Source organism: Marmota flaviventris, chromosome 17, assembly GCF_047511675.1.
Source record: "Marmota flaviventris isolate mMarFla1 chromosome 17, mMarFla1.hap1, whole genome shotgun sequence".
Classification (NCBI taxonomy): Eukaryota; Metazoa; Chordata; class Mammalia; order Rodentia; family Sciuridae; genus Marmota; species Marmota flaviventris.
In genome coordinates, this window is record NC_092514.1 from 52670626 (window position 1) to 52683161 (window position 12536).

Genomic DNA, 12536 nt, shown 5'->3' on the forward strand with positions numbered 1-12536 from the left:
TGCCTTTGCCATCCCATTTCACTACACTAGATGGAATTAGTTGTGGAGTCCACTCACACTCAAGAACCAGCTTAGGGCCTTGGGCTAAGAGTGAAGGCAGGCAGAGAGCAAGACTCCTATTCTCACTGAGGCTTCTCAAACCAGGGTTTCTTAACCCCAGGTCCAGATATGGCCTTCAAAGGTGATTTCCTGAGCTGTAGATAAATGTGTACAGATCAGCACAGGTGCATTAAGAAAAAAAAAAAAAAAAATCAAATCCAGTGCTTTGATCAGATTTCAAAAGGTCAGAAGAAAACAAAAGGGAGTAAAGATGTAGCTAAGAACTCTGCTGCTTGATCCTCCACCTCATGAAACCACTGTTTTAATGCCATTTGACACTGATTGCTCATCAAAGGGGGAAAAGGCAGGGAGGTAAAGGACTGCCCTTGGAAAGTTACTAATGTACATCCAGAAAAGACTGGTTTTCATTTGCTTCATGTTCCAGAAGGAATGTGTACTGTAAGCAAGCTGTGGCTTTTTATATACTCGTTTTAGATGTTATGTAGCCCCCACCTTCATCTCAACTAACTGGCTTGACATGGTCAACTCCATTCCAGGCCCCTCCTAACCCCAGCCATAACCTGTCCAGAATTATAGGGACTAACAAAAGTTGAGCAAATCAAAAGCATCACCTTGTCAACATGAAGGGTATACTATATGCTTACTTGATATGATTCACTATTACCATGTAAGAAATGGGAAAACAGGGCTGGGGTTGTGGCTCAGTGGTAGAGTGCTCACCTAGCATGTGTGAGGCACTGGGTTCGATCCTTAGCACCACATTAAAAATAAATAAACAAATTAAAGATATTGTGTCAACCTAAAAAAGAAAGAAAGAAAGGGGAAAACAGACCGCACGACAGCATTATCAAAATATAGGATTTGGAACTAGAGGAACAAGGCTCTCATCCTGTTGCTATTAGCTGTCAAGAACTCTCTGAACATCAAAACTTCTCTTCTGGAAAAAGCATCTAAGACCCATCTTCCAGTGCTGTAAGGGCACTGTGCAGGCAAAGGGGCAGTTTGTCCCTAATTCATCAGCAGTCCCAAGTGAGGCATATCTTCTGCTTCCCTGGTTTCCCACTCCTGCCCAACTTGCTACCTCTACAATCAACCAAAATCAACTCTTGTCTCAAAGTATTTACTAGCTTCCTTAATATTCTTGTAATGGAAGCTTTAGAAACATGGGTGCCTGTAGCCAGGGCATCTAGCTAGCAGGGAGAGGATGATTAATCATTAAGGAATCAAAAAAGCTAGAAGAAAGGTGTGGGGCTTCACTGCTTATGGTGTCACCGTGGGTTCCAGGTTTCCCTGCAAAACCAATGTGAACATCAGCTGCATGGGGCTATTGCGAGGCAGTGAAGCCACCCAGCATATGGGAAGTACATGCTAGAGGTTACTTCCTCCCAAAATGGTGTAGGTGACTCCACTGGACGTCAGGAGTTAGATCCAGGACTGTCAACTTCTAATGAAGGAGCAGCTGAGCTTCTTTTATGCACAGGGGTTAGAGAACTTCAAAGGGGATATGGAGTCCCACTCAATGTTGTGCAGGAAAGTAAACACTCTGTTCCCATAGTTGTAAAAGGTTCAAACCAGAAAAGTCTTCCTTTTACTAAAAGGAATAGCAACCAGTTTAGAGGACTGGGACCAGGACTGTGCACAAAATTCCAAGCACATTTTCCTCTGAGCATTTCATTTCCATAGTTTATATTACCTACTTCAATTTTTTTTCAAAATGTGAAGAAAAGCAAAATTTCCCTTTGAGGCAAACATTTACAACAGGGAGACTTTGGCATGCATCATTAAGAAAAGATGAGATGAGTCTTTTTATAAAAAACTTCAGCTTCTCTTCACCCCACGCTTACCCTAATAAGTGGCACCCAAGGACTCTAGCCTTGCAAAGGACTCTTTGTGTGCCCAGAGGTATAGGGTCTCAACACTCCCAGCCACAGTAAACAAAACCATCTCAGCAACACAATGACTCCACCCTCCTCCCTTTCTACCAGACAGATGGAAAGTGCCCAGCTTCCTTTCCTGCCACTGGATAAAAGCTGCAGACAATCTGGAAGAGAAGGAATGATTAGAGGTGACACAATTCACTACTGGAGAATGTGCTTATAGACAGATGAGACAGACATCTGTTTCTGACTCCCTTAAGTATCCATTGTAGCTGGGGACTGTGGTACACTCCTGTGATCCCAGTGGATCCAGAGGCTAAGACAGGAGGATCATGAGTTCAAAGCCAGCCTCAGCAACAGTGAGGCACTAAGCAACTCAGTTGACGCCCTGTCTTTAAATAAAATAGAAAATAGAGCTGGGGATGTGGCTCAGTGGTCAAGTGCCCCTGAATTCAATCCCTGGTTACCACCCGCCGCCCCGCAAAAAAGTATCCATCATATGCTACCTATACTCACTTCCCACTATTCCTTTGCCCCTAAAACCAGACAAAAATGAACTCAATAAAAAAGTATGTGTAATACCAAGTAGCCACTGCTGGCACCAAAAAGAAGGCAGTTTGAATTCATCCCAACTACACAAGTTCAGACTCAGCACTCCCTCTATGGCTAGCACCAAGGGAAAAACAATTCCACAGCCACAAACCACATCCCTCAACAGTCTACTTCTAGAAAAAACAAGTCCCCACGCACTTACTATTAGAGCAGGTCAGCTGCGTCATTTTCATACACAAATGAGAGCCCCAGATAAAACGGACTTGAGCAGAGAACATGCTTTATTGAGGAGTAGATATAGAAGAGCACATTCTACCACATGTGGGGAAGGGTTTAGCATCTGTAAAAGGCCTTTACCCCTTAAGAAAACCCCCAGTGAAGTTGCTTTTGGATAAATTTTAACAGTGACACTGAAACTGGAGGGGAGCCGCCACTGAACATGCTTAAAATCAGCTCCCCCCAACCCACAGTGAATATAAGTAGTGTACAGAGATGACAAGAGAAAGGCACAAATGACCAGAGTCGGGAGTGTGGTAAGGGTGCCACATGAAGACAGCAGTGTTGTAGGAGACCAGGTTGGGAAGGGTGACATGTCAGACATCAAAAGCTGCCCCAAGATAGCAGGTTATAACGGGCTAGGGAGAAATTAGAGGGAACATCTCTTCCTTCACTTGAACACCACCAAAAATAGGAGACCAGAGAATAGGATGGTGTCAAATCCAAAAGGGAAATGGAGGAGGAGTTCTTGGAAGGGCAGAAGCACTTTAGGCCTAGAAGAGGGTGAGTAACTGTTGAAAAGAGAAGCAAACCTTGGCAGGTGGCCACTCTGCCTTGCTGAAAGCCATGGGCTGAGACAGAAAGTCATTTTCAATCACTTTCAACTTCTCCCAAGATGCTCTGGACAAAATCAATGCAACTTATGTGGAAGTACAGGGGTCCTATTAAAACTGGTATGAGGGAAAAGGTTTTGCAGTACTATTAAACCAGTTAACATGAAGCATGAAAGGGAGAACTGGAAATTATTTTGGCACCTGTGAATGTAAAAGGGGCAGGGAGTAAAGAGAGAAGAAAACATTTACTGCTGGGCACTCTGTGGTGAGGCAAAAGAATTATCCATTCCCTTCCACAATGCCCACTGCCCACAGGTGAACTCAAACCAAAATACAGTATCACCACCTCTTATTGCTCTCGCCATATCATCTGGATGGATTATTGCACTGTTACCAAAACTAATCTCTGGGAAACTCTTAAGAAGTATTTGGTTCTGGGCAGCCCAATACTGATCAAAAACAAGTCTTCCAATAAAAATGGAGGAACAAAGGTTAAATAAAGCAAGATGAAATCTCATGTGAATGGACCCCTCCCAGTACACACACACACCCTCAAAAGTGCTGCCTCTTCCCTGCCCCTCCACAAAAACACTTGTAAAGAGTAACTGGAAAGGTCTTGGTAGTGGCAACCATATTTGGAGGTCTGGTGACCAGGCGGCAAGAAGCACTAGTACAAAGTTCAGAGGACAAGACACACCTCATGGGGCAAGAGAACATGAGGAGGGAACCAGTGACTGGACAGGTACAGTACCATAACAGAACTCCTTGGGTCAGTGCTATGAGGGATCTGCACTTGAGTCTAATACAGATCTCATCCAGGCAACCTCACTGAGGCCGAAACAACAGTTCCTCAGAACCAGCGTCTGCAGTGTAAATGAAGGTCGGAGCCAGGACAGTCCTGAGGGGGATGGCCTTCCCAAAGGATACTGTACTTGCCAATCACAAGAGCAACAGAAATGACAGACAGATCCCTAGGGTACGGATTCCTACTGCTGGGGTTCGCTGGCTCGGAATGACAGGTCACTTTAAGTGCCCTTGGGAGGGGTCCATTTTAAGCAGCTTGGATCCATGGTTTTATTAGAGTTGGACCTTTTGGCCTCTTTGGCTATCCACTCATCAATCAGGTCCTGGGAAGAACAATGGGAACAACTGTTAGACTCGTTCAATCAGCATGCCTTGACATACAGATTTTAAAATAACTACTAGCCAAGAAGAAATCACCAAAAGGTTAACAATGTATTAAGGTTTAAGAAAATATCCTTTGATTTGCAAACGGCTTTCCTACCTAATAAATTTCTTCCAATTTTGCCCATAGTAAGAACCGGAATCATTATTCACCTATCTTTATTACACGTATGAGTCAACTAAAAAAATTAAAAGTGGGCATTAGTTGAGATGGCATTTAAAACCATTCCGAAAGCCCGGGAGTCTGTGAAGATTCCCCTCTACAGCTGGGCCATTCTTCCTAATCTAAGAAAATCATTAAATGATAAAAGTGCTATGCAACATAAAGCTGCTTAACTGGTGTCATCCAACTTTGAGACAGGAGCTTAACAAAAGCTCCCGATAAGGACAAGGTAGGAGATAAGCTTAATACCAAAGGTCACTCGGGCTTTACACTGCCAGTTAAAGAAATGAAGGCATAATATTTGAGCTCCTCTGTGAAAGGATGGGTGGTAAGACCCCTACTGGGCTCTGCTCAAGGGACAGTCAGCAAGGAGCAAGCAGCTGATTAAAAACCTCACCTGTCTCTTTAAAACTAGGTGTTTGCCTTTCCAATACTTGAGCATCTGAAGGGCTTGCAGAGTGCTGACAATGTCCACGGGATTCACGGCGGTCTCCTGACTAATTTCTGAAAACAGAAGAGTCACTGAGAACCTGGTCAAAGCATAGACCCCCACCCTTTTTGAGGTTTCCTTTCTCTTAGGAGAAATCCAAAGGGCTAGAATCTCTGATTCAATCCTACCTGTTCGGAAAATGTATACAAAGAATTTGACCAGTCAAATAAGAGTGAAAAAGGATATTATAGTAAGAAGCTACTCTTGGTTAATTAGAGATATCAAGGTCAAACAGACCAAAATAAATCCTACCTTTGCATAAAAGGGATATCTTAGAAGCTCTTGCATGTGTCAAAATATTTGTTTTTCTTCTTCATTTTTAAGAAACCAGTTCATAGCCATTCCCAGGGGTCAACTGCTCTAGAATCCCTAGGCACTCTAGTGAGGCTCTCTGTAATGGTCCATATCAGTGGTCTTCATATTTAGAAGAAACACAGAATGGGGCACAGCTTTGCAGGTGACAAAAAGCATGAACAGGGGTCAAGTGGAAAAGGTAGGACATCTAGTGGAACTAACAATGAAACATTAAAGAATTAAAAACCAACCTTTGATAGAAATCTCTTTGCCTTGAAAATTATGCAGGTAACGGAGAAGCACTTCTTTCCAGTAACTACGATAGCTTATGAGCCCCAGATCTGAGAGTGGACGTTCTGGAGAGCCAACTTTTTCTTCCACTTTGGAAAGTAAATAACCTGCAAGGGAACAAATACAGACTTTTTCTTTTTTTTAATTTTTAAGTTGCTGGTAGATCTATATCTATCTATCTATCTATCTATTTATTGTGCCAATGTTTACTTATTTATGTGTGGTGCTGAGAATTTAATCCAGTACCTCACACATGCCAGGCAAGTGTGCTACTGCTGAGCCCCAGCCCTAGCCTAAATACAGACTTTTTCTAGCAACACTGTATTTCATCCTAATAGCAAAGAACAGTGCTAAGGAAGAAAGTTTAAGAAGTACAATTTGCTCTGCAGTATCAATTAGGGATCAGCCATTCAATGGAATATGTACTGTGTAGCTGTTAAATATAATATGCTGCCTTTGTATAAACAAAAGGGGAAGAAGGTGTATTTACAGTTACTTATAATGACACCAAAAAAAAAAAAAAAAAAAAAAAACCTCTGGAAGCCTTTACTAGAATTTTAAAAACAACGACTCTATGTTGTGATATGTTGCAAACAGGTTAAGAACACAGAGGAGAAGCCATTTCATTATATGGCTTTTTATATTTTTCAAAATTTTGAACTGATTATCTCAGTACCACCCATGTAGTAGTAGGGAGTGGGAAAGTGCAAATGAAGATACCTCCAGTTTTAACGTCTAACATTCAATTTATACAAAATATACATGAGAATGTGATCTGCAAAATACATAATATGGGAAACTCTACTAGACAACTAATCTTTTGTCACCAAAAGAAACAGCAGGAGGGCTGGGGATGTGGCTCAAGCGGTAGCACGCTCGCCTGGCATGCGTGTGGCCCGGGTTCGATCCTCAGCACCACATACACACAAAGATGTTGTGTCCACCGAAAATTAAACAATAAAAATAAATAAAAATTATTTAAAAAAAAAAAAAAAAGAAACAGCAGTGGGCAAAAAAAAAGACATGGAGTAGGCACTTTTAGATTCAAAGTGAATTACAGGCCAGGCCAGGTGGCACATGCCTATAATCTCAGTGACTCAAAATATTGAGGCAGCTGGATCACAAATTCAAGGCCAGTCTGAGCAGCTCAATGAGACCTCAGAACACAGAGAGACCCTGTCTCAAAATAAAAATAAAACTAGAACACCCCTGGGTTCAATCCCCAGTACCACATTTTTTAAAACGGTAAATACCCTGTTTAATATATGCTGTTGAATCAAAGACATTTCGTCCCAGCCAACAGCCCTGTAACTCATCTCATCCCTGCAGATCCATCAGTCTTCCTGTATTTAGTAACAGCACTGAGCACACTTCGCGGCCATTAAAAATTATCAACAAAAAGCACAAAAATGTGGAAAAGTGGCACTAACAGACCGACAATGACACTTGTTCACGGTATGACAGCTAAACAGGGTGACTTATTTGAATGTGGCTAAGTATGTGTGTATCCAATGACCCTTAATTTTTCCTGCACTGGGCATGTCCATGGATGACCACAAAGGTGCCAAGATGTTAGGGTTTCAAGTAAATTTTAGTGGGCAGACAATTCCATAAAGGTGGAATCCAAGATTAATGAGAATAGAGTGTAATACTCAAAGTCTGTATCAGGTATATGGATTACCTCTAGACAAGTCCTTGAAAAATGAAATCCCAAACATCAAAGAAACAGATTTTAAGCCTTATGCATGTGTGTGTTCTGTTTAAGTCTCAAACTAGGATAATCCTGAAGAGCTTAATTTTTTATTCTCCTAATTAAGTACCAACTCAGAGTCCTGTATTCATTGAGTGTTAACTGAGTTATTAGTAGACTGACAGCGTTTAGGATTTCTCCACTTGTTCATTCATTCACTAAGAAGCAGTATACTTCTACTACATCCCAGGAATTGCAGAGACCACAGGACAGATAGACAGGCAATGGTCACAGGGTCCTTGTGAAGCTGATGACTTTAGCATTCCTACTTACTGAAATCAATAAGCATCTTGCCATAGCCCTGTCTCATGTACTGAGGCATGGTAAGGATACAGGATACGTTGTAGTTCAGGAATGAATTCTTTTCCTAAAAAGAGCAAACAAATGAGCAGGTCATTAAGAGTTTGGGACCAAGGTTTTCACACTCCTACAGATATAAAATAAAGCTGCCTACAAAATATGACTAACCAGTCCTGGGGAGTGGCTATCAGGCTCAGTTATTATACCCATACCCTTTATGATGCCCAAAGTCATTAATCCCAGGGTTTCAAGTTGAGACCTCCAGTTCATTTTAAGGGGGTTAACTCTGGGTTCTTTACAGCCAGAGTATAGGTCAAGAAGATTAAGACTCCTGAGTGGCTCTACAGCATTCCCCCTTAAAAAAATTTTTTTTTTAAATTTATTTCTGTGAGGTGCTGAGAATCGAATCCAGTACCTCACATATGCTTGGCGAGTGTTCTACCACTGAGCCACAGCCCCAGCCCTACAGCACCCTCTTTAAAAGCAATTTTTTCAAATGGAGACTATATAGTGGAAGAGAAGAAAAGAAAATTAACATAAATACTCATTCTGGAAGGGGATCAATAAATGATCAAATCGCATATAATACAATTTCCATTAGGCAAGCACTCTACCCCATTCCTGAATTGTACACTTCAAGTGGGTTAACTGTTTGGCTTGTGAATGTATATAAATTTTATTTCAATTTTAGTTGCTATAGTAAAAAGTCATAAGCCAAATCCAGCCTTTGTCGGTGAAGGTCCAGAGGCATTAATAGGACTATGCTAGAAGGAGCCCAGCTAACCCCAGGCAACTGGAATATATTCCTGGTTTTAAGCTAACAACACTGAGGATCGCGAAGCCAAAGAGTTGGCTTGACTGCAAAATGCGTGTTCATGGATTACTAGGGAGGCCAAGGCCACTAATTAATAGGCAGCTCCAGCCTGCAAGTCCAGAAATGAATAAACCAGAACTTCTAATAAACAATTGGATATTTTCATTAAACTACCTTTGATACATGCATTTGTCTTTGATTTTCTTAAAGGAAGGATTTTCATCATTGCCAGGGGTATGATCTCTTCCCCATCAGGGATTTGAGCCCCAAGATGCCAACATCCATCACCCCTGCTCTGACCATTAGCTGCTTCTTTTTTTTTTTTGGTGCTGGGAACTAAACCCAGGGCCTTGTACATGCAAGGCAAGCACTCTATCAACTGAGCTATATCCCCAGCCTCAGCCATTAGCTTCTTAATCCCCAGATCCTACTGACCTTGGAAAAATATCCAATTAGGTGACAGCCAGTGTTGTCTGCTTCAGTCATAACATAGAACAGGAAGGGTTCCACATCATAATATAATGTCTTGTGGTCCAGAAAAAGCTTGGCCAGCAGGCACAGATTTTGGCAGTAAATCTGGAAGAGAGGAAGAGATTCCATGAAAGGGCCAGTGAATTCAAAACTTATCAGATAAAGGCCTAAAAATATGATCATATCATTATTGTGCACGCAAAATGTTGATATTCTTTACAAGGTGTGGTTAAAAAAAAATACCCAACTCCTTCAGAAATCTATGAACACATATTCCCACCGCTCTATCTTACTTGCCACTTTTTACCTTATTTTTCTTGCCATCTACTTCAAACACAGAGATTGAGCCTTTGCGATATATCTCATCACCAGGGGGGTGTTTCCACACACACTTGGCCTGCAAGAGAATGAATTCCCATCAGGGATAAAGAGCTCCCTATGGAAAAGGGTCCTCAAAGGGAAAAAGCATCACAGATCAAATCTGGTTAACTGAACTGAGGGAAAGTTGGATACACATATTACAGATTTTTTTTTTTCCAGTAAAACAAATAAAGTCTTCTAAAGTCATTGTAGTATATATGTGGAATTTTTATAACCATTTGGAACAAGTTTTCTAGACTGTATTCTGGCAGTGTCTTGGTCCAGGAGATTAAAATCATCTACTACGTAAAAGCCAGATAAATAAGAATATCCTTGCTTAGTATAAAATGCCTCATGCCAACAGGAAACTCTTAAGCAGCTTATTTGCAGGAGCTTAGAGTTGCTAAGTACTTCACTCTCACCTTTACGAGTAACTTCTCATTACCACTTAACCATTACCGTCTTTTTCCAGATTAGAAAAATGACCCACAGTAATCAAAACCAAATGAACCACTATCTGCCCCAGCTCCAGGCAAATGCATTCTCCTTGTTATGTAAGTATATAAGAGAAAGTCTTTCTGTGGCTTAAAAAACAGGAAAAGCACCATGGCTGAGTTGCAGGACACTGGGGGGCACTTGGCCACAAGAGGGCACAAGGCATTTTCTTTTCTCACTCTCAATTGCCAGTATATTTGTTGCTGTTTTTCTTTTGAGGTGCTACGGATGGAATCCAGGGCCTTGGGCATGCGAGGCAAGTGTTTTACAACTGAGCTACACCTCAGCCCTGCCAATAGCTTTAATGTAGCCCATCACTCGTGTAAACACGTTAATTCTGGAAAGGTTTCAGGTAAAAACATTTTTAAATGTTGTTTTAAAAAACTGTACATATGTGGAATATTTTTGTGTTTTTTTTAGTTTTTAGTTGTAGTTGGACACAATATCTTTATTTTATTTATTCATTTTTTAATGTGGTGCTGAGGATCAAACCCAAGGCCCTACATATGCTAGGCAAGTGCTCCACCACTGAGCCACAACTCCAACCCCTATGTGTTTTGCTTTTGTAGTGCTAGGGATTGAACCCAGGGCCTTGAACATGCTAAGTGAGGGATCTACCATGGAGGCACATCCCCAGCCTAGGAACATTTTATATTAAACAATTTTATTTTGGCTTCCTGTCAACTCAAGAATCCTGGTCCTCCCAGCAGCTTGGGAGGCTGACATAGGAAGATCATGGATTCAAAGCCAACTTCAGCAATTTAGTGAGACTCTGTCTCTAGATAAAATATAAAAAAGGGCTGAAGATGTGGCTCAGTGGTTGAGCGCCCCTGGGTTCAATTCCCTAGTACTGAAAAAAAAAGAATCATGTTTTAATTTTGTTACATGTAAATCCAAATATTATTAACTGGAATTGCTTCAGAGCTCCACCTATAGTTTGCTCCCATCTCCACCCTTTTACTCATGCTGGCTCTTTCCAACAATAACTAACACAACAATAATTTCTTTTACAACAAAAGCCAAGTCAAAGAAAGACCACTTCAGTTTACATGGTATTCAGAATAGTCATGGAGTAAAATACGTTTATAATTCCTCAAATTTGATTTTTATAACTCATATAATACAGTAGGCCCCAAATTATGCAGAATATTTATTTGATCCCTGAATTTATTTAGACCCTTTGTTTCCTCTATTTCTTGTCTTGTCCTTTTGGCTACCTTCATTGGTGAATGTTACTAAATAACCAGGAAGAAAAAGGTAGAAATGTAAATAGTTCATATCATTAAAAATACCAGTTTTACTTACCTCCATGATCTACAATCTGTGTCAGTATTCAGTTCCCTGACACCATTACTGTCTATGCCAGTCCTCACCCATTACCAGCCCTCCATTATTGTATACCCACCTCAGGCAAAGCAAGGGTGATAAGAGTCTGGAGGGTTTAATTCATCACCGCAGGACTGGACCACAAAGCTACATGTGCTCCAGAGCTGGGAACACAAAACAGTACCACCAAACTAGGGAGCAGTACATGACAGGAATCACAGTAATCCTGGATTGTAGATGATGGGGAAGAAAAGAGTTTTACCCAAAGGCTTTAGAGCCAAAGTATGTTGTGACTGTAGAAACAAAAATATTTCATAACTCTCTACCCCTTCCCCTTTCTCTTTTCCTGCTCCATGGCAGAAATTCCCTTTAAGACCAGGCTTTTTGTTCCATAACTAGGGAAGGAAAAATGGCTTAAAGCTGAAGAAAATCTAGTAAGCACATTTGTTAACAGCAAAACCAGATTCAAGTTCTGTTTCCTATTTTAAAATGAAGAATGTTCAGAAGCCAGAAAGTACTAGAACAACTTGAGGATGATGCACCCAGGACACGGTCTGTTAATTGAAATTATCTGTCAATCTTGCCTTCTTCATATATATTTTCATTCAACATACATTTCCTGAATACTCACTGCCCAAAAGGTGAGCTACTCTGTCTCTACTCTGTCTAATGAAGTCCATGCATTTTCATCTAGTTTAAGACACACAAAACCCTGGGCAGAGGTAATTCATATTCTGAGGAACAAGTAGAGAAGAGTAGGAAGCAAGAAAAACAGACAAAGCAAGGCCTATGACAGGATGTGGTTAAGGGCCTTCAGCGGTTCTGAGTAGAACCAGCATCAGCTAGGCCACAGGCTATATGCCTCACCCTGAAACGTGACTTTCAATTCCCTATGCCTTTGTACCACTAAGATTGCTACGACTGATGTCATCTCTAGGGCAAAAATCTTGTAACACTGTTATGATAGTCAAGGCAGAGGAATCCAAGACAACTCACCATGTGGCGGCGGAGTATAGTTTGGCTCTTCATATATTTTAAACAGAATTCACACATGTAGAGACGTCCCAGCCGTGCATATTCTTCAGGATAGGGAGAATGGTACCAAGTATCAAGCTCATAGCGACCAAATGCAATTGTTTTAATCATGTTGCTCCCTTCTGTGATTTGGCCTTGCAGCCTTAATTTCTCCTATTGCCAAGGAGAAATCAAAAGTCAAAAGAAGATTAGAATTTACTGTCTTTGTTTTCAAAACCTATAGTAGTAAGCTTGTGTGCAGGC

The 12536-nt window shown here is 41.1% G+C and overlaps 1 protein-coding gene across 4 annotated transcripts in view; it reads right to left on the bottom strand.

Moving 5' to 3' along the window:
* Positions 1-2752: 2752 nt before the first annotated feature.
* Positions 2753-12536, bottom strand: part of Kat7 (lysine acetyltransferase 7) — a 30332-nt gene continuing 20548 nt past the window's right edge. For 2 of the 4 annotated variants that reach the window (XM_027924674.3, XM_027924672.2), the window contains 7 exons: positions 12255-12446; positions 9385-9474; positions 9042-9182; positions 7766-7859; positions 5703-5849; positions 5065-5171; positions 2753-4446 (listed from right to left, as the gene is read on the bottom strand). In XM_027924674.3, the coding sequence (XP_027780475.1) occupies positions 4345-4446; positions 5065-5171; positions 5703-5849; positions 7766-7859; positions 9042-9182; positions 9385-9474; positions 12255-12446 (873 nt within the window). In that variant the 3' untranslated portion in view covers positions 2753-4344. Of the gene's footprint in view, positions 4447-5064; positions 5172-5702; positions 5871-7765; positions 7860-9041; positions 9183-9384; positions 9475-12254; positions 12447-12536 lie in introns of all 4 variants that reach the window. The other 2 variants (XM_027924673.2, XM_027924671.2) reach the window with 1 other exon arrangement.